The sequence below is a fragment of the Dermacentor albipictus genome, chromosome 9, assembly GCF_038994185.2.
Source record: "Dermacentor albipictus isolate Rhodes 1998 colony chromosome 9, USDA_Dalb.pri_finalv2, whole genome shotgun sequence".
Classification (NCBI taxonomy): domain Eukaryota; kingdom Metazoa; phylum Arthropoda; class Arachnida; order Ixodida; family Ixodidae; genus Dermacentor; species Dermacentor albipictus.
The window spans coordinates 12038620-12060979 of NC_091829.1; the positions used below are offsets into that span (position 1 = coordinate 12038620).

General features: G+C 48.5%; 1 protein-coding gene across 1 annotated transcript in view; it reads right to left on the reverse strand.

Moving 5' to 3' along the window:
* The window catches only part of LOC135911080 (phospholipid-transporting ATPase ABCA3-like), a 149801-nt gene that overhangs the window by 41355 nt on the left and 86086 nt on the right, over window positions 1-22360 (reverse strand). The window contains exons 8-15 of the mRNA XM_065443178.1: window positions 21284-21472; window positions 19092-19273; window positions 17234-17356; window positions 16295-16409; window positions 7309-7463; window positions 6695-6850; window positions 3628-4098; window positions 2141-2317 (exon numbers count right to left, since the gene is read on the reverse strand). Coding sequence (XP_065299250.1) covers window positions 2141-2317; window positions 3628-4098; window positions 6695-6850; window positions 7309-7463; window positions 16295-16409; window positions 17234-17356; window positions 19092-19273; window positions 21284-21472 — 1568 coding nt within the window. The remainder of the gene's footprint in view (window positions 1-2140; window positions 2318-3627; window positions 4099-6694; window positions 6851-7308; window positions 7464-16294; window positions 16410-17233; window positions 17357-19091; window positions 19274-21283; window positions 21473-22360) is intronic.

Consider the following 22360-nt stretch of genomic DNA (forward strand, 5'->3'; position numbering starts at 1 on the left):
TTCTTAAGGGGGCACCATGCCGAAATGGGAATGACGGGATATGTGTCTGCGAGGCTCGTGTTGGCTGGTGTTGTAAGAGGGTTCGTCTAAAACGTGGATTTGGCTACACAAATAACGCGTTCTCAAAGTAAAATCTTCATAAAATGTTTCCATTCACGCATATTACATCCTTACTTACATACAATGCATGCCCAAGTGAACAAAAGCAAGAACAGACGACCAGCTGTTTCAAAGCGAGCGCGAACCTTGTCGTCTGTCCTCCACCTTTAGCGGCCCGCTGATACTTTTTACGTAACATGTAGTCGTACACACAATAACAAGTTCTCATAGTTAAACAAAACATGTTTTCGCTTAATAATAAAGCTAAAACGGCTTTTCAAGTGCTGTTCTAGTATAAAATGAATCATTGTGACAGACGGAACGGTACTTGCCAAGCGCGTCTTCAAGGTGTCCTGTCTCTACGAGAACGATGCCAATCCGAATCCACAATATACCGGCATTCCCATGCATGGATGGATGGATGGATGGATGGATGTTATGAGCGTCCCCTTTGGAACGGGGCGGTGAGTTGCGCCACCAAGCTCTTGCTACTATGCTGCCTGATATCCTACCTAGGTTAACCAATGAAAAAGGAAAAAAAAAGCACTATGAACTAACACGTCCAAATTTTCTGATCCCCTATTGCGAACTGTGTTTTTGTACGTCTCCGTCTTTTGTCGTTTCCCTACTTTTCTTCCACCAATCCTCCAATCGCCTCTTACTAATGTCTATTGCGGACCTGTTTGCTTTACCACTGCTTCCGCTGAACCCAAGGGCTTCAAGGAGGCCAGTGGTGCCTAAATCGACCGCTGGGTAGACGTCTTCACATTCTAATAAAATATGCTCCGTAGTTTCCCTAGCTTTACCGCAGCAAGCACATGCATACCAAAGCGCAGCAGCGCCAGATTTCCCGCTAGGTAATGTAGTGAGAAACTATATGACCCTAGCAGTAGAACAGCAACACAGGGATTTCATGAGGAATAAACAAATACTAATATAGGCCTTAGAAGCGTGGCGACCGCAGGCGCTACCTAGTGTTAAATGATTGGATGAGCAGCGCGGGTAGACGGTAATTTCGGTAGAGCGGTTTTCCCCAGATATCCCCAGATTTTGTCTGGTGTAGTAGTTTGTTGGCCTGGCCACCAGGAGCTCTACATTTTCACCAGATTTCCGAAATCTGGTGGCCAATTTCACCAGATGGCAACGCTGATTGGGGCCTGTAGAATCCAGGCTATATATATATACTCTCGCGTATACACGTCAGCGTGCCCCCTTTCTCTCTCTCTCGGCCGTGCTCAAGTACTGATGCGGTTCGGATACTAGAGACACCGCAGCGCGGAACCACCTGGGTTTTCTCCAAAGGGCCCCCTCAGCAGGTTTGGCCGTTGCAAACAGACAAGTGTGCTGAATAGAACACGCGGTGACGATCGTATCTGCAAATTATTACATCTGCCTATGCTGCGAATAGAGCCGAAAATTCGGGCAAAAGACCCGAGTGCCCTTCCCGGAGGCGCCACTCCCGTCTTCCCGCCGCCAGAAACAGAAGCACACGCGCAGCGCACAGAGCACGGACAAATCGCGAATTGCCGTCAAGCGCAGAGTGCGCAATACATCCCGCGTATAAATACGACCCACAACAGAACGTAATAAGGAAAAACAATAAAAGAAGGAGACGGGGTTCGTCAAGCAAACGTCCCGTGGATCCACGGCTACGATTATTGGGATAAACAAAGGCAGTGTCGCTGGCGTGCGTTGGTCGAGAGGACGTCCTTCCCCGTCCTTACGACAGTCTCCTTCCAGGTATAGGTCGCTTCGCACCACGGCTTCGCAAAATTTCACTTGCTTCTCTTTCGGCTACTACGGAACCATTTTTTAAACGTTATTACAATAGAACGCTCTCTGGACGACGCTCAACTTCCTGCGCATAACCAAGATTTCTGACGGGCCTGTTAAAGGGGCTCTGTAATGCACACCGCATGCTACCCGACCACGGCTGATATGAAACTTAATCTTAAAAGTGTTTTAGCGACGCCGTTCTCTTTGACGGAATGGCAACAGCGACTTCAGGCGCTGTTCGAGCCATCTATCGCCGGCAGCGTACAACGGGCGGGTTCCAGTCCCGCAGCCAGATGTAGAACCGCTTCTTGAGCAGCCACGCCAGCTGCCGCGCACAGGTCCTGCTGCCCGGTTCCTTGGTCGCCCTGTAAATCGGCTCGTCATTGGCGTGCACGGGGGTGCCCGTCTCGATGCCCGACTGGAAGGTCGGGTCGTGGACCACCTGCGATTTCGCAGGCACGAGACAGTTGCTGCTGTGAGGCTGGGCGAGTGTTTTTTTTTTTTTTCAGGAACATGAAGGAAGAAAAACATACTTGTTGGGAGCGTCACGTGACAATTGGCGTTGAATCCTAGCCATAAAGAATATAACGGAAGGCTCAAGCACTGGCTATAGCTCCCTGACGTCATGCTACTTCTTATACAGTCTTTTTCAAGGTCAACTTCAACTTTATTGATCCTTCTAGTACATACTAGAAACGTCCCCTTGGGCTAAAAACTAAGCAGCTTGACTGGACCTGCAAGATACGTTGTACATGACAGCGTAGTAATAGCTGGTAATATTGTAACGCACATAATTAACAATACTAAACAAACTAAGGCAGTTCAAAATTTAAACAAAAGTACCATGGCGCGGAACGGTGGGAAATATTAACAGCAACATAAATGAACGGCACAAGCACAACCGCACGTCCTTCCTGCTCGTATTCCCTTTGTTTCTTATCAACTGTGGTGTAGATATTTCTGAACGTGGTAGCTGCACGCACTTCGCCATGATACTCCACTCGAAAAGAGCTTAACGCTTCATTTCTGCATGCTGCCTGCAGGTATTCAATACTCTTTACATATCAAATCGGAATCCTTCGTTTAGGGAGTGCTCGGAACTATCCGAGACGAGAAACACTCCAAAAATATTAATTGAATTCTGGGGTTTTACGTGCCTAAACCACGACCTGATTATGAAGCATGTCGCATGGGGGGAACGCCGGATTAATTTTGCCCAGCTGGGGTTCTTTCATTGGCAATTGCTTTATAGTAGAAAAATGCAATAATTTCTTTTTTTATAATTTTCATAAAATGCATTAATTCCTGCCTTTATTTGAGTAATATGTGCTCATCTTTCTTTCTCCGAATTTGTACGCTATATAGTAGATGTGAACATGGCTTAACGTGCACCTAAATCTTAAGCACGGGAGCGTTTTCGCATACCGTCTGGCCAGTTAAAATCAAGCAAGACACCGGCCATTGTCAGAACAAAATGACTTAATCATTGTGTTGAGAACCGGCGTAACAATAACAGATAGTACAGAGGAGTGAACAGAACGCAGAAAGCTCAATCATATGCCCTTCCGAACGAAAATTATTTTTGCGGCCCGTACGGATCCCGAAACGGCATTCTGTTTCTGACGATGATAAGTCACCGGCATATTTCCCGATTACGGCAATTGTGTTGAGACAGAATCGAAGGGTGCCCAAGACTTCCTTGAAGCCGCCACCCCACCCCACCCCCCTGCCCTCGATGAGCGCATAACCCACCTTGTCGAGGAGCTCGTCGAGCGACGCTATGGAGACGCTCATGGCGCCGATCTTGAGCTTGCGCCGCTCGCGGTCCAGCTCCTTGAACATGGCCGTGAGGCGCCGGTTGCCCGGGTTGGCGCCCATCGCGAACTCGGCCTCGGCGTTCGAGTCGCTCTTGACGGCCGCGCGCGGGACGTGGCGCCGCAGGACGGCCTCGAGGGCGGCGGTGTCGCAGCCGGCCTCCTTGGCGATGCGGATGTTGTAGCCGGCGCGGAAGCGCTCGCGCAGGAAGCCCGGCGAGCCGCTGCACCAGAGCAGGCCCTTGTTCATGATGGCCACCTTGTCGCCCAGCACGTCGGCCTCGCGCAGGTTCTGCGTGGTCAGCAGAATGCAGCAGTGGCGCCGGGCCTTGAGCAGCAGCTCCCACACCTCGCGCTGGCTGTGCGGGTCCATGGTGGCCGTCGGCTCGTCGAAGACCATGATCTTGCTCTGGAGACCAGGCACCGCCAGACCAGGCACCGCTAGACCAGACACCGCTAGACCAGGCACCGCTAGACCAGGCACCGCTAGACCAGACACCACAGACACTATAATGCAGTAGTATAGCGTCCGTGGTGTCTGCTCTTGTCTTTCTTGTGCGTTTTATTTGCGTTGCCATGGCTTCACCAAGTATCAAATAACTGGCCCAAGAACAAGTTATTTTGTGCCGCAGCCCTCACTGGCGAGTCCCCAGTCCTGGCCTGGCCCCATTCGAACAGCCTTCGGTTCCGAGTTAAAGTTTGTCGCGACCATTTACGAACTTCACAGTGCTTAAAAACGTCATAGCATATATGCTCGGTGTAGGGCTTGAAGAGACCGAAGCAAGCCGATCGTGGCAAAAGGGGCTTACTGCTTTATTCTGACGCATCGACTAGTGCCTCGGTACAAGTCAACTAAAGAATAAGACACAAGTACAGGCCGCTGGCTTTTTCTAGCCAGCACACAAGTGCTACATCACCGACACGTCGATAGGCACGTAGACAGGAGGCATGGTGGCCGCACGCACTCATCTCATAAACAGATTCACCAAGAGCAGACACTCCCATAGACCCCACTAGCCGAATTGACTGCAACGCACCAAGGGGATGTGATTAGCATATGAACCACACTTTCGATTTTGGTTTTGGGCGCGCGCGTTTTGAACGCTACAGCTGCAACGCGTTGTGCCGGCATGCGCTGATCGGAGTAGCATTTGTTTCTGCTTCTACTAGTCAACCACACGCTGTTTTGGTGAAGAACAGTTTTCTTTAAATATTATTATTTATCACAATCATCGACTCAGTCGCAAAATCCCTCCCATGACGTCGCACTTTTCCCCCGTCTCCGCCTCCTATGTCGCAACACTGCTCCCGCATATGGCGCAACTGCATGGTAATCTGGAAAAGCGAGGTGGACGCCGTTCTCACAGTAGCCTTCGACGTCGGCCCCGTTCATCAGTTAGTTCAGCTTGTCAGGGTCAGGTTCAGGTAGAGGGGTATTCGCGGTAGTCATTGCTTCCACGAAAAGCGGCGGCTGTCATCTCGAAGTGAGCTCCTTTGTTTCTGCGTCTATGTGGGGCTCGGACGTCGTCTGGGCACGCCCAGATGAAAGGAATGCCACGCGGGAAATGTCCGAGGAATTCTCAACGCGCCGTATTCAGACGTAACAGGATGTTGTCGTGCTTTCTGTTATGCTATTGTTCGGAAAGCAAATTTAAGACTATATACAGACGTCGGTCATGCCGTAAAGCACCGTGAAATAACACTGTCGTGAGCTTCTCGTGGAATCTGTACCGTCTGCTCACACATATAACGCTGTAATCACCGAGAGCAGGGCCACCATACCGCCGTCGGATTGCTGCGGGAAAATATATAAATGAAAATACAAATATGATATCTTGTGCAAGTATACGTATGCGGCAATGGCGCGCCTGCCCAGCAGCAAGCTGGAAGCTTAACTGAGAAGGCAAAAACTCGCAGGCCGATAATTCACTTCACTGCGCGAGCGAATACGTGACGATCCGAAGAAGCCTTTTGCTGCGACTTGGGACGGCGTTAGGACAAGGAATCCACCAAGCCCATCGACTGCTATACGTCAGGTAGTAGAAAATGAAGAAAAGGGGGTTTATTGGCTTAGTTACACGACTCCAGTTAGGGAAGCCCACTCCATGCGAGAGCAAGTTAAACGTCCGAGTTCATAACAGGACCCTCTATTCTCGCTGTCGAAAAACATCCGCTTTTAACCCTAGGCGAGTCGACTAGGCAACCTGAAGACCTGTCCCAGCAGCAAACCACACTCCTCGACTCTGCCGCGATACCACGCCCATGCTTGCAACAATCCGCAGTAACTCCGCCTCCGAGGAGACTGGTTTGGAATATGTGGCAAGAAAGCAACCTGCGACTCTCGTGTCATCGACCGTTGTTCCCCTCCTGCTTCGCTCAGGCTGCCAGATAAAGGGTGGGGTGAGAGCCTTTTGTGGGACCCGTCAAGAGTCGGTGTCCACGCTCCGTTGACGTCTAGATAGGCGCTGATGGATTGATGGTGGTTTGACTCGTGGCCAACGTCCAATTAACGCCTTTGTGGCGTTGAGACATAACACTTTACTTCCCACTGTAAAGCGTGTAAGTGAAGGCCAGTTGCTGCATCATTGTCAAGTATATCAAAAAGCGCAAACAGACAGAACAGGCAAATAGATAAGCTGGCTCTCAGCCAGATTTTATTACGAACTAGCTACTAATCTTCTTTGCTGTTTACTGATTTTCACCTTGCTGCCTTTGCTACTATTCACCCGTCGTCTCCAAGTTGCTGCGACAGCTCTGTGATGTGCGCCATTGAAGTAGTGGGAACAAAAACAAAAACCAGGAAAAGGCTAGATTATATACGGATGCGTGGCTGTGTGCATACAGCGAAATTAGGTTTTAGAGTTTAGCGCTCTTGTTCCATTTTTCACTGTCCAGTATGTTGACTATACTACATTAGACAATCCGTCGCAGAGCCATGGCGGCTCAGCAATATCAGCGGTCCTTTCTCCTGCGCAGCTAATACTAAACTCTGGGGGCAAACTCACCTTGGACGCAACCAGGAGAGTTATAGCGACGCATAGCAGACGTTTCATTCCGTCCGACAGGGTCGAAGGCCGGTAGCTCATGTAGGCCGACATCTGGATGTCGGTAAGCAGCAGGTTGATCTCGACCCGTATCCTGCTCGCAGACAGTCCCTTCAGCTGCGAAAAAAACCGTGTGTGCACGTCCATGGAGGAGAGAGAAGTAATCATACACACCCTACTTTATAGACTGAGGCTTTCTCACTTATTATGATATGCGATTTTTAATGGCACCGTTTTTCTTGCAAATACGTCTGGTGGCGAGGATTGCTTTCCGCTTCCTCATAGGCACGCGAATTTTCCAGCACGTTTCATTGTTCATTCGAAATTGCGCAGCGCTCAAATTTTAGCACGCATCTTTAACTGTAGCAGACGCTGCAACATTTATTTGAACAACCCCATCGTCCACTGCCAGCCTCTAACGCCAACTTTAGACTTTCGAAATAGATACCCAGCGAGCTCGCACGTTCACATCACGTGTTCGTCGTCTCGGGGGGACATGCATGTTCTAAACAGCGCCCCTGTTTCGCATCAACGTGCTCGGCGAAGCACGCAATGTGCGGCGCCCAGCAGCTCACCATGGCGAAGAAGATGAGGTGCTCCTCGACGGTGAGCTCGTCGAAGAGCACGTTGTCGGCCGGGCAGTAGGCGATCCGCTCGCGGGCCTCCTCGGTGTGCAGCACCACGTCGTAGTTGTCCACGATTATCTGGCCGCTAGACGGGGGCACCAACCCTGCAAGCGCGGCACGACGTCAACGCCCCACGCGTCACGTTCCCACTGGTGCGGACAGACTGCGTGGTCGACCATCCCAGGCTCGCAAATGCCCCGCAGTGGAAATGCGAGAGTTACATTCAGAAACATATTTGAAACGTTAAGGAACAACTTTGCAAAGAGTGTTACACTTCCTTTCTTTTTTTTTTCAACAGCGTATGCTTGAAATTGGCTTCCAGCCCAAGGTTTCTGCTCTTCTTTCCGAATAGTTCCAGCATTAGGATGTGTGATTAGAGTTCTGCTGTTCTTGTTGCTTACTGCATATTTGAAGTTGAACGATAATCGTTTTCCCACACGCTACGTCTTAGTACTGTTATGTGCCGACGGCATTTGCAAATAAAATTAAAATGTCAAGGTTGCATGCAGGTCTGTTAGAGATAACTTGATATATTAAGTGCCCAGTTAGGCAACTTGAGCGCCCAGTAGAGCTCAGTTTTAACTTACTCCGACCGACACGACCCGACCCGACTGGACACGACCCGAACCGGACCTGGACCCGGACCTGGACCCGGACCGAACGACCGAGTTTAGCGTCCCTAAGTAACATTGGAGCTATGTGAGATTGAAGGGCTCCGGATTAAGTTTGACCCTCCGGGTTTCTTCAACGTGCGCTCGTACCACGGCTGGGAATGAAACCCGCAACCTCGTCCTCCTCACTAGCGGAACGCCACATCAACTGAACCACCGTGGCTGGTGTTGTGAATAACTATTTCGTGCGACATATAAAATAGTGCAAATATACTTCCGAGTGGAACGAGTGCGCGAATCGTAACAAATAAAAATCGAAAACGTTGAAGTGAAAAAAAAAATCTGCGAATCCCTTGCACTGTGGGAATCGATGTAGGCGAAGCTTTCTGCGCAGTTTGCTTTCGTTAGTGATAATTAGCGGTGATGTTGACGGCGAATATTTAATTTTTTCAACGTTTGGTCCAACACGAGTGTGTCGAGTCATGTTAAACGTTACCTTGCGTGCAGCGGGCCACTGTTGTTTGTCTGCATAGTACACAAAACGCACAGAGGAACGTGTTTGCTTGAGGCGTTGTTGCGCGCCATACTTCATGACCTCTGAGAGGGTTGAACGTTGTCATTCGACCACATGGCACATGGCATCGGGGCAGAAGTATTAAACTTCAATGGAATTATCGAGCTGTACGTGCCAATACCACAATCGGATTATGAGGCACACCGTAGTGGCCGCCTCTGGATTAATTTTGACACCGTGGTGTTGGTTAACATGTCTCTAAATCTAACAGTGCAGGAGCATTTTTTTATTTTATTTTTTTTATTTCGCCCCCTTAGATATGCGGCTGCCACGGTCGCGTTCAAACCTGCGACCTCGGGCAATGCCATAGCCGCAAAGCTACCGCGGCGTACACCGAGGTGTTCATTTGCCGTGTGACCCTTTCCGTAGTGTTGCCTTGACCCTACAGTGCGCAATGCGGCTCTGCTTCTGCGCACCCTGCGCAAGTTATCCACTCGATAAATGTGCATGGTGAACCTTGAACTTAAATTTATCCAATTTGCCTGCAACCGCTGTCGTATCTAGTAGTAGCGTGACTCTGCCTCCTGTAAAGAACGACGAGTTGCGCAACAAAATTGCCACCTTGCCACCCGATTACGACAAGGGGTGCAAGACGCGCACCTCCCGCTCTCCGCCGCTGCAGCTGCGAGGCGTTCAAAGAAGCGACCTTTGCGCTGGAATCCGCCGCCTTCCTCCAGCCCCTTCGACATTGTGACGGGACGAGTTTGGTGTGGGGACAATGATTCCAGAGTTCCTCAACGCGGAACTGATCTGACACGCCTGAAGAAGCTACCGCGGGAACGTCTTATTTTTGCGCTCTCACGGTTCTGCATGTTGCAAAACAACGAGCGACCCTCGAGCGGCGTCGATTTTCCGGAACGGCACCACCTTCAACGCCGTCGCGTGGGCTTCGGAATGTGTGTGCCTTTGTGTCTGTAAACTGGTCTTCAGAGCAGCTGCGAGTTGGTGATGTGTAAACGAACAGCCGCCGCGTCGTAGGACCGGCGGATCGAGTGTATAAAAACTGTGGTTGTGCGAATGTTGGACACACTTCTCTTGAGCAGTCATGTTAGACTGAGTCACTTCTCTCATACAGTCATGTTGGACTGTTACTCTGTTTCTCAAGCAGTCATGTTAGACTGAGTTAATTTCTGTAAATAAACCCTTTTCCCTCGTTCTCGATGAGAAGCAGTTCTTCACTTCATCAACGATCTCAGCGTAAATAAGTTGGACGACGGTATGGGCCAGCTACCTTCGAATTCATGCCGTACTCCAATCTTGGCAAAGGACCACGGACGAAGGGATTGAGCCCCCAATCCTGACAACTGGCTGACAGCGGTGAGATGGACTTTGCGACATGGTGCTGTATCTGCGGTGAGTGCTTGGTTTTTGCTTTGACTCTCTAGGCTTCATTTTGTGGTTGTTCTGTTTAGAACAGTAGGGAAGCTAGATTGTTGTGTGTTAGCTAGGTTGTGTTTTCCTAGCTAGATTTAGAGAGCAGAATCAAGGCAGTAAAGCAGCAGTCATGGAGTTAAGGACACTGCTGAGAGACGAGTTGTTGATTGTTGGTGAGGAACTGGGCCTAGATGTACGCAAGGAAATGCTCAAATCGGAATTATTGGAGCTAATTTCCAATCAGGCCAGTGAGCAAGATATTGAAATGGGATCGGAACTTCTCAAAAAGAGAGAGAAACGGGAAAAAGAAAGAGAAGAACGGGACAGAGAAAACCGCGAGTTTCAGTTAAGGAAAATGCAACTTGAACTTGAAAGCAAACGTTTGGAGTTGCCTCAAGGAAGTGAAGGCGCTCTGGGTCGATCAAGTGAGGCAGAATCATACCGCATGGACAGGCTATTAAAGCCATTTGAGGTCGGGACCGACATAGGCTTGTTCCTATGCAATTTTGAAAGGACTTGCGAGAAGATGAACTTCGGCCCGAGTACATGGCCACAGCGGTTGCTGTCTATGTTGCCGTGTGAGGCGGCGGAAGTAATCGCCAGACTGAGTGTGCAGGATGCATATGATTATGCGAAAGTTAAGGCTAGTCTCCTGAAGAAATACCGCCTTTCAGCCGAAGCTTTTCGGCAAAGGTTTAGGCGCACAGGCAAGAAAGATAGCGAGGGCTATCCGGAGTTTGCGTATAGCTTAAAGGCCAACCTAGTCGAGTGGCTTAAAAGCGCGGAAGCGTACGACAGCAGAGACATGATCATTGAATGCATGTGTCTAGAGCAGTTTTACAAAACCATCCCCCAAGCTGTGAAACTGTGGGTGCAAGACAGAGGTAATGTAAACACTGTGGAAAGGGCGGCTGAATTAGCCGAAGAGTACGCAACCCGTAGAAAATTGAACGCCGAGGAGGGAAACTGGGACGGTCGAAATGGACCGCGGAAACCATTTCCGTTCAAAAAGGGTGCGCAAACTAGACGATCCGAGCCTGTAGACATGGCGGAAAAGCCCGCAGAAAAGAGCGAGGAGAAACTTAACGGAGAAACCGCACAAAAAGAACAGAAAAGAAAATTCGAATCTGTTAGACCAATTCGCTGTTACAAATGCCACAAATTGGGACATATAGCTGTAAACTGCGAGAAGTCTAGCGTAGTTTTTTCCTACGTGGAGGAAAAAGATGAGAATATGGAACTTTTAAGTCCGTATCTCCACAACCTGCAAGTTAATGGAAAACCATGCTGAGTGCTAAGAGACAGTGCCGCCACGCTGGACATTGTCCATCCGTCTTACGTGATGGTAGAGGACTTCACCGGAGAAGTAGCATGGATAAAACAGGTTGTAGAAGAACACAGCGTGTGTCTGCCCATGGCCAAAGTCAAAATCAGTGGACCATTCGGGGAGCTAGAGACTGAGGCTGCAGTTTCCAAATTTTTGTCACTGCAGTATCCCTACATCTTTTCGAATCGTTCGAATCAGTTACTGCGTGACAGAGGGCTCAAACTGGGAGAGGGCATAGTACAGGCATTGACCCGAGGCCAAGCTCGTAAGATCGCGGCGCTTTCGGCTGAAAATGCTCAAGCTCCTCCAGCTGAAGCAGAAAAGGGGATAGCGTCAATACCCGAATCCGAGCTAGGCCCGAGGGACAAAAGAACAGTTGAGGAGAGCCTGCCAGTTGACCAGCTCAATGAGAGCGTAGCACTAGAGTGTCAGAGTTCTAGCCTGCAGGAAGAGCAAGCAGACGCGCTCACAAGCAAGACAGGGTCGTTGTTATCACCGGCCTCAAAGAACTTTGATCAACTCTTACGCGTGGATAGAGAGTCACTGGCAGCCGAGCAAAAGAATGATGAGAGCTTAGCTAAATTACGTGACACAGCTAAAGAAGGCATTGCTAGGCGCAACGTAACGATACATGAGAGAGGAGGATTGTTGTATCGGCATTACAGAGATCGAAAGGGTAAGATTTTAGATCAGTTAGTCATACCTACTAAGTATAGGGAGGACCTTTTGAGTCTTTGTCATGGAAATGGGTGGTCCGGCCACCTAGGCATAAACAAATCAAAGGAAAGATTGCTTATGGAATACTACTGGCCTGGCTGTTTCAAAGATGTAGAAAACTTTGTAAGATCATGCGACGCCTGCCAGCGTTCTGGTAAACCAGGAGAGACTTGGAAAGCCCCACTGAAGGTAGTGCCCTTAATAACAGAGCCTTTCAGACGACTTGTAATAGACACGGTAGGGCCTCTTCCAAAAACAAAATCAGGCTACAGGTACTTGTTTACCATGCTGTGTCCGGCCACCAAGTTTCCAGAAGCAATCCCTTTGAAAGAGCTCAGCTCCACCGAAGTAGTAGACGCGCTTTTGACAGTGTTTGCACGAGTTGGGTTTCCAGCCGAAATTCAGGCAGATCAAGGGTCAGTATTCACGAGCGCACTGACTTCCACATTCTTGCAAAAGTGCGGGGTAAAGTTAATACACAGTTCTGTCTATCACCCTCAGTCAAACAGTGTAGAGAGGTGGCATTCGGTGCTTAAGCGAGTTTTGCGTGCGCTCTGTTACGAGCACAAGGAGGACTGGGAGAACTGTCTGCCGGCAACTTTGTTTGCTTTGCGAACGGTTCCACATGAGGCAACAGGGTTCTCACCAGCAGAACTAGTGTATGGGAGGACACTCCGGTCTCCACTGAGAATGTTAAGAGAGATGTGGGAGGAAAGAGGGGAGAGTCCAACCGTGGTTGAATACGTGCTAAATTTACTGGAACGGCTAAGCGCAACCCAAGAACTAGTCGGAAAGAACATGGCACTAGCTCAAAAGAACGCCAAATTCTATTACGACAGGAATGCGAGGCTTCGTACGTTTAACGCCGGAGACCAGGTAATGATCCTCAAACCTTCAAGAAAGAACAAGCTTGAAGTTCACTGGGACGGGCCCGTTAAAGTGTTGCACAAACTTTCAGAAACTAACTATGCTTTGAGAATGCCCGGTCGCAGGAAGGAAGTGAGGATATATCACTGTAATTTGATGAAGCCGTATGTAGAGCGGAGCGGAGTCGTTAACTATACTGTCAAAGAGCCGGATGGCATCGGTACCAAGTTTAAGGAGGATAGGGCAACCTCCAACTCTGAAATCGGCCTAGAAGAAGTAGTAGAACACTCGGTAAGCTCGCATGCTCTAAGACCCGAGCAGCTAGATGAGCTAAAAGGGGTGTTAGGGGAATATCTCGACAGATTCAGCGATCGGCCGGGTAGAACCGAACTGATAACGCATGAAATTGAGCTGACCTCTACCGAACCAGTAAGATCAAAACCTTACAGGGTGTCTCCAAGACAGAGAGAGATTATGGAGGCAGAGATACAGCGCATGCTAGAGTTGGGAGTTATTGAGCCCGCTGAGAGTGACTACACGTCACCGCTAATACTCGTAGAAACCCCTAACAAGGACCCTCGTCCATGTGTTGACTACAGGAAGTTAAATGCGATCACTAGGGATCAGCTGTACCCGATACCCAACATTGAGGAACGAATTGAAAGAGTTAGCGCTGCTAAATACATTTCAACTATAGATCTCGTGCGGGGGTACTGGCAAGTTCCCCTTTCAGAAAGTGCCAGCCGCTATGCCGCATTCATCTCGCCTGTAGGCACTTTTCGCCCTCTCGCACTCAGCTTCGGGCTGAAGAACGCGCCGTTTAGCTTCTCTAAGTTAATGGATATTGTCCTAAAAGACTTGCAGGAGTTCGCCTTACCTTATCTTGATGATGTAGCCATTTTTTCGGACAGCTGGGAACAACACGTATCGCACCTCAAACAGGTGTTCTCACGGTTGAGGGAAGCCGGCTTAACGATGAAAGCGGAAAAGTGTAGGTTTGGATGTTCGCAGGTTACTTATCTGGGCCATGTTGTTGGTCAGGGCATGAGACGGCCGGCTGAGCTGAAAATAGCTACGATTGGAGATTTTTCTCAGCCGCGCACGAAAACGGACGTTCGTTCATTTTTGGGACTTGTGGGGTACTATCAACGGTACATTCCGAATTACTCGCAATTGGCAAGTCCATTAACAGACGCCCTCCGAAAGGGAGCACCGAGTAACGTACACTGGGATAAGGACAAAGAGAACGCTTTCCAAAGTTTGAAGACGCTATTGGTTTCTCGCCCTGTGCTTCGCGCGCCAGACTACACAAAGGAATTCATAGTTCAATGCGACGCAAGCGACAGAGGTATGGGCGTGGTACTTAGTCAAGTCGGCGACGATAACGAGGAGCATCCTATCCTCTACGCCAGCCGTAAACTAAATGTAAGAGAGGAGGCCTACAGCGCTTCAGAGAAGGAATGCGCTTGTTTGGTTTGGGCCGCCCAGAAGTTGTCGTGTTATTTGTACGGAGCGAAGTTCATCTTCGAGACCGACCACTGTCCTCTGACGTGGCTCAATCAAATGTCACACAAAAACGGCCGCTTGCTCCGATGGAGCCTCACTCTCCAAGAGTACAACTTCTCCGTTAGATATAAGAAGGGAAAGTTGCATAGCAATGCGGATGGTTTGAGCAGGCTAATTTGAATTCTGCGTTTGAGGGTCCCGCCTAAATTTTAGGGTTACTAGTGTTAATTTTATTAAGCGAAGAAGATCCCCTCTCATTTAACAGGATTCCCTCCATGATTGCTGAATTTGTCAGCAGGAATTTGCTTCAGAAATTGGCATAGTGAAATGCAGCATTTTTTTTTTGTTTCTGCACTTATGTTGTTGTTGTTTTTTTTGAAGCCTAGCGAGTCTAAAGTGAGAGCCAATGCACGTCATCTCGGCGCAGAGCCGTGTTGTGGGGTTCATTTTGCAGTTGCCTGTCCTTGTTGGATGTTTTGGGGCGGTGACATCAATGCACAAGTGGTCGCTGCGAGCCAAGACATCAATCCCCCCCTGACCAGCAGCCGTTCTCTTCCTGCCTAGCGGTTGTCAGCGCTAGACAGTCGAGACTTTTCGGGCCATGGAGGCGCTGTAAAGAACGACGAGTTGCGCAACAAAATTGCCACCTTGCCACCCGATTACGACAAGGGGTGCAAGACGCGCACCTCCCGCTCTCCGCCGCTGCAGCTGCGAGGCGTTCAAAGAAGCGACCTTTGCGCTGGAATCCGCCGCCTTCCTCCAGCCCCTTCGACATTGTGACGGGACGAGTTTGGTGTGGGGACAATGATTCCAGAGTTCCTCAACGCGGAGCTGATCTGACACGCCTGAAGAAGCTACCGCGGGAACGTCTTATTTTTGCGCTCTCACGGTTCTGCATGTTGCAAAACAACGAGCGACCCTCGAGCGGCGTCGATTTTCCGGAACGGCACCACCTTCAACGCCGTCGCGTGGGCTTCGGAATGTGTGTGCCTTTGTGTCTGTAAACTGGTCTTCAGAGCAGCTGCGAGTTGGTGATGTGTAAACGAACAGCCGCCGCGTCGTAGGACCGGCGGATCGAGTGTATAAAAACTGTGGTTGTGCGAATGTTGGACACACTTCTCTTGAGCAGTCATGTTAGACTGAGTCACTTCTCTCATACAGTCATGTTGGACTGTTACTCTGTTTCTCAAGCAGTCATGTTAGACTGAGTTAATTTCTGTAAATAAACCCTTTTCCCTCGTTCTCGATGAGAAGCAGTTCTTCACTTCATCAACGATCTCAGCGTAAATAAGTTGGACGACGGTATGGGCCAGCTACCTTCGAATTCATGCCGTACTCCAATCTTGGCAAAGGACCACGGACGAAGGGATTGAGCCCCCAATCCTGACACTCCTCACGTCACATCCTCCCTATCAATTAACCCTCTTCCCGCCTGCCCCCGCCTCCCCCTTTGTACGGTAACTGTCATGTATACACACGTTCTGAACCACCCCCCGACGCGATATGCCAGACAGCAGCAGCAGCAGCAGTGGGAAAGCCGAAGGAAGAGGCAACGATAGCTTCGCCTAAAAGATTATAGGACGTGCCAAAAGCACGATATGATTATGAGGTACGCCGTAGGGACCATTAACGTGCTCCCAATGCATAATACACGGGCTTAGCCGCGCAACGTCCAAGCCACTACGCCAAGACAGCGTGTCTTCTTACTTACTTCTTCCCTCTTCGAACGAAGAAGGAAAATAAATGCAAGAATGCAGTCAGAACCGAATAGCGCAATCAGAATAATAAAAACAGACAAAAATTACTTCGTGGTTTCGAGTGACGCTTCTTCGACTCGCACAAAATTGAATTATTGTAGCGTAAAATTTTGTACCTTGTCTCTGTGCACTGAAAAGCGAGCATTCTGCGACGTAGATGTCAATCGCAAAGTGAAGCAGTACACATTAAAAATCAATCTACCTGTAATCATCTTGATCATCGTCGATTTGCCAGAACCGGCTGGTCCGGTGAGCACGGTGATCTGGTGCCGGTAAATCTTCAGGTTGATGCGTTGCAAGAGGAAGTTCCGGTAGAACTGTGGAGACAGAGTCGTAAGCGGTGGCTATATAGTTCGACTGGTGGACGCAAAAAAAGCAACAAGAAAGTGCAAGAAACGCACAACAATAAGACGAAAACAGGAAAGGTAATTACCGCTGGTCTCCAGCGTTTTATCTTTCCTGTTTTCGGCTTTCTTCTTTATTTCGTCTTCTTTTTGCTTATTCGTCTTTCTTCGTTCTTTTTCTATTTACTCTGCGATCTTTTCTGTTTTTCCGTTCATTCATTCATTCTTAAGCGAAATCACAGCGCGTTTGAACGGGACAAGAGGAGACGACACGTGAGCCGACTAGAAATCACGATGTTTATTTGTGGCGAAAGGCCTCATATGCGGTCATCGTGGCATATATACAGTTTTTGACCAATGCATAATCTTGAAAAGGTATCGGGAACAAGAAACGGGCTAGATTTCTGAAGCAATTAGCCACCCACAATTATGCCGGATTCTTCGTAAGTGAATCCGTTGTCAGTGAACCTTGCGTATCCTAGCTGAAGAAAGAGTCGTCATATCCTAAATGCGGTTTGTAAACGTGTCCTACACTCGTGCATTTGGCGACTGCCGCATATATGTGGCCTTTTACTAAGAATAAACAATATGGCTGCTGTTCAGCGCTCGTGTCCGTCTTCTCCGCTTGTCCATGTTCAAAAGCGCTGTTTCTTCGCCCAAGTATATGGACTGACCGGCCCAAATTATAGCAAACTGTTGAAATTAATTACTTGAATACTTCGTGCTCATTTAGTAATTTGTGATGAGCGGGAATGCTGTATTTCGCTACCTTTTGCACGTTTGCAGCTTGCGCATACCTTCTTGAGGCTGATGACTTGTATGGCCGGATTAAGATCTTGTGGATCCGACTCGAAAAGGGTGGGGTCCATGCTCTGCCGGATTGTCACATTCCTCGCTGGTTGTGGCAGCCAATAGCTTCTCTGCACGAGCAGGAGAGGTCGTTAACAATTATGGTAAACTGGCGCCTCGCTGGGTAGATCGAAGTTGACCCTTCCACCACACAAAAAAAAACTCAAGCGGGTCATCTAACAAGTACCAACGGCTCACCGCTAAGAACGCCGGCAAAGAGCGTAAAAAGTAGCAGATAAGAATCGCGGAGAGATCATTTCATAATGATATGAAACGAAGGTTTAGGAAGGGGTGAGAATGAGACTGATACACATGTCGCCTACATTGCAACTAATCTATAGACGATGTGCAATTCAGTGTCGCATATCTCAGTGAAAGTGATGTGCGAGTCACGTCGCGCTGACATGGCGTTACGGTATCACTAATCTTTCGGACCAATCTAAAACAAGTATTCCGTAAATACGGCCTCGGAATATCTGATAATCTTTCTCTTTGTTTGGAAATATAAAAAGAAACAGTAAATGCAAAAAAAAAAACGGATTTGCCTTTATACATATATACAATGCTACAATGCTATTTGGAAATGTGAATTCTCTACAGCCCTCTTCCATTTCTTCAGCCTATATATAGTATTTGCAAAATAAACGCATTCGTTGGTGAAGTAAGTGTCCATTCCCGCCTTCTCCTGACCCGTTCCTCGCGCAGTTTTTTTTTTTTTTGTCCGCCACGTGGCTTACAAGGGGCCCTTGTAGCGGTCAGAGTACAACAGCGCTAGCCAAGCCACACTACCAGAAAAACGCCTGACTGAGATAAACCTTTCTTTCCGGCAAAACAGAACCGGCGCAAGATTTGGGATTATCGAGTTTAGTGGGCGACGTGTGTTATCCCTGCGCATGCAATCAGACATAGAACGCGTCGTGCACCAATGTCCCCATCCAACAAGTTTCCTATAGGTTCCATCAGGTTTCGACAGGTTCGAACAGGTGGTGTTCAAAACAGCGTCCATGACGCGTTTCCGGCTCTGCGATTGCTTCCGGCTCATGCAGTTAGCAAAAATCGTATCCTTCCGAGATTGATTTCTGTTACTCGGTGTAGGAGCCGTCGCCGGGGCGTGGATTTGGGCGCCATCAATATCGGAGCAGCCATATTTCAGACGCGTCGTCACTTCGCATACGATGCCGACACGTGTCTCCCTCAGGTATAAGTCGGCAATAGCTCGGCAGCAAAAGCGAATGGTCACTCATACTTACATACCAATGTTTTTGCAGGTTATATGCTCACTCTGTGTACATGGTCATGCGAGTAACTCACTCACGTTTATATAGACTCGTGCTCACCAACACTCACTCTCGTTCATAGTCGCTTCGATTCGCACGTCCACTTAAACGTACAGTCACCGACTTCAGTTCGTTCTCGCGTTAACTCATTCCTGTTGATACTATCGTCCATGCCTTCGACACTCGTTCCATCTGACGTCTGTGAAATGAGTAGGGAACGAGTATGAGTCAGCGCACTCGTGAATGATTATCTCGGCCTATCTCCGGCTTTACCGGTACGGGCACGTGATGCTGCTAACATTAATATGCATCGATCATGTGGCAATGCTCCCGTGATCGCAGTAAACCCGCATATTCTGCCATGATTGAATATTTGAAGGAAATGAAACATCTATTTCCCGAGGCGAATAATCCAATCCGCGGATCAAAACTACACAGCTTGCCCGTAATTACTATATTAAATACATTACTCATACCCCTGCTATAGATATAGTAGCCACGCATTAATCTGTGCGCAGCGACTTCGTACCAGGAACGGGAACCAGGGCGGCTTGTGGATGCCCGGTCCCCAGGGGATGATGTTGTCCGCGTACCAGATGAGGAACACCATCAGGAAGCAGGTGCACACGTTCACCACGAGCAGCTCGGACAGGCTCACGTTGTCCAGCGTCGAATCGTACTCGCGCATGTTGCCCCAGTGCACGCCGCCACCTTTAAAAAAGAATACTCATAAACTTGGTACATGCAAGCTATGCCCACAAAATCGCACTGCACGTGCATTCGGCGCCTCAGAGCTCCGAAACAGTCCCCAAGAGACGCCGACACTACGGAAGAGAAGTTGACGTTCGTTGAACGATGGTCGCTTCCTTTTTGGTCAGCTTCGCTGCAGCGCAGTTTTGTTTAACGGTGAAACACTCGCAATGCATTGCGGTGAAGCATATTTGTCACGAGTGCAAAGGGGGTGCCCGCTGAGGTGCTAGGGCACATGTTCCTCAATTGCACACACGTGCCAGCGCCGTCTCCGGCCACAGTACGGGAACCGAGACCTCTAGTAGGTGTGCTGGCAGACCGTTTCGGACGTAGTTGTGGCGATTTGAGCACCAGTTTCGCACATCTTAATGACACCGTAATGGGGCCTAGTGCGCGTTAATTAATTATACACGCGTGCACGCGTCGTTTCAATGTTGTGGGTTGTCCTACAAAGAATATTGGAAGCTCGCCTCAGCCGCGAAATGCGCGAACATGATTAGTTGCGCGTAATTCCATCGGTTGCAGTTGGACAACGTTTCGCGATTCCGTTTTGACTCCGTTTCGCGACAAATTCAACCTTTCCTTATATGCGGACACTCGCAGTAGAAGGTGCTTCCTTCAGACTTCTTACAGGTCGTTACACTTCTAAAATAAGGTGAATTAAGTGCTAGAATCTAACTGCTGAACTCACAGTACCCCGCTGCCTCGTACTTCAGTTACAAAGTCAGCTGAAGCCACCGGCAAACGTTATTTTACGCGAAGAACAAGGACACGCCAAGCCAATGTCGAACTGGAACCTTTTTTTTTATTCCAGTTTTCCTTCCGATTCAGTGAGAACAGTTCATTTCCGAATCAACTGGAGAGAAAAAATACTGGTTGAACCCGGTTTGAAACGGCGTCAGTTTGTTTTGCCCAACTTAAGGATAACTATGGAATACCAGTAACGGTGCGTCTGAGCAGCACGCTAAGGCAGGAAAAGAAAAAAAAAGGAGGGAGGGGGTTCTCGTGCTTCTCTTTATGCAAAAGCGACAACGTAATCGTACGAAGCATTTAGATATGGGTGCACTATGTTACGGCGACCAAGTTCGAACGTTCGGTAGTACATTGCCAAGATTCCTGCCTCCTGACGAGCCACGTTGAACGCCACGATAACCATGCTGCCACTCTCGAGATGACAGCAAACTCGTGCGCATTGACAAATGAGATGACAAAGCTGAGCCATAAGGGCAGATAATGCACGAATGAAAACTTGAAAAGCTCATGAGTAGTTGTACATTTCGGTTTCGTTCCGGAGTCAAATCGACCGCAACGTGCCGGATAAGCTCCAGTTATATACAAGTTATAGTTATAAGCTCCATTTATATATATATATATATATATATATATATATATATATATATATATATATATATATATATATATATATATATATATCTTGGATTGTCCAGGTAGTGCACGACTGTTGCCATTATATCCGAGAGTCCCGGCTACGGGATTAATGTGTACATCACAGTCGATGAGAGATTCTGTCCGGTGTTCATTGTCACTGGAAATTATTTGTCACTTAAGCAACGTTAAGGCTGATTCATATGCCATATTGCTTCCTTAGCAAGACGGGCTTTCAGTGCGCGCTTTGGTTTGAGGGAATCAAGAGATTCGGCAACGACTGGTGTAAAAAAGGACTTGAATTAGCCGCGTAGAATGAAGTAGACGTTAAGTACACTTCTACGAGAAAATCGCATCGAGGCAGCAACCCCGATACAAAGAGGAGCTCTTTCAGCATTTACGTTTAGAGTAACTCACAATGGGCGAGTTGGTACTGGTTATCTTGGAAACGGCGTCGCAGAAAAACACGGGCACGAAGTGACACGATAACACAAGCGACAGAGCTTCTCATCAACCCGTCACAAGCGCCGCGCAGAGATCTCCAGGAGATCGTTTCGGAGAGCGGGTAAAGAAACGCGTGCTCACGGAATCTCTCGAAGCGCTCGATGACCATGAACGCCCAGTGCAGTCCCATCCCGGGCGACACGGACGTGATGATTTTGGAGGCTCGGCTGCGCAGGTAGTATCCTCGGCCCAGCGGGTTCTGCAGCATCAGGTACGGGAAGGCGATGCTGCAGATCCAGTACATCATCGAGAAGATGATGGACAGCCGGCCTGCGCGGAAGACGAGACACCGGTGCTATTTCAAGAAATGTCTAGCTAGCATTGAAAAAAAAAAGAAAAGGGGGGGAGGGGGGACAACACTAGGTAAGGTGTTGTTCTGCAGCAGCAAGAACTTACTTGAAGCAGGCGCCTGGCGTACGTGCGGCGATGAATCATGGAGTTTAATGGCACAAAGGATATGATGGCCATATATTACGACGGTAACTCGTCGGTTCAATTAAGGTAATGATAATAAATAAACGAATTATCGGTCAACTAAAACATGAGAAAATCGCTTAATTATATCCATACGTTAAGAATACAATGGCGATTTAACGGTAAATGCGAGAGAAATGCATTAGCATCCGGTCGCACCTCTTCGAGGAGCCGGATCCATGATTTAAACCGCGTTCACCAACGTGGAAGGTGTTGTTCAGGAGCTCACTCAACACACTCCATGCCTCTTCAAGGAGCGAAGTGCAACTGACGGCTGGCTGGAGTAGACAGCCATCAGCTGCACTGCACAAAACCGTCCAGCCGAAACGTATGACAGTAAAAAAAAGAACGTGTTTCCACGTACGTCGTGTTTATTCTTTTGTGCTATACACACGGTGTCCCAACTATCATGCACCAATATCTAAAAAAGAAGAGAGAAATTGCGTTACTCGAAGAATACCTTCTTTTCAGTACAACGGAATAGCCGCCAGTATTTTTTTTTTCTTACTGAGATTTAATTGGTTGATTATAATGATCTAACTCGAGAAGTGCTGTCCTAATTATCAAAGTGTCAATGAGTCATTTGTAGGCACCCCAAAATGACATCTAACTGCGGTATCTTCAGCGACGTAATAACTGTGTACTAATTTTTCCTGACTGATAAATAAACCCCGCGAAATATTA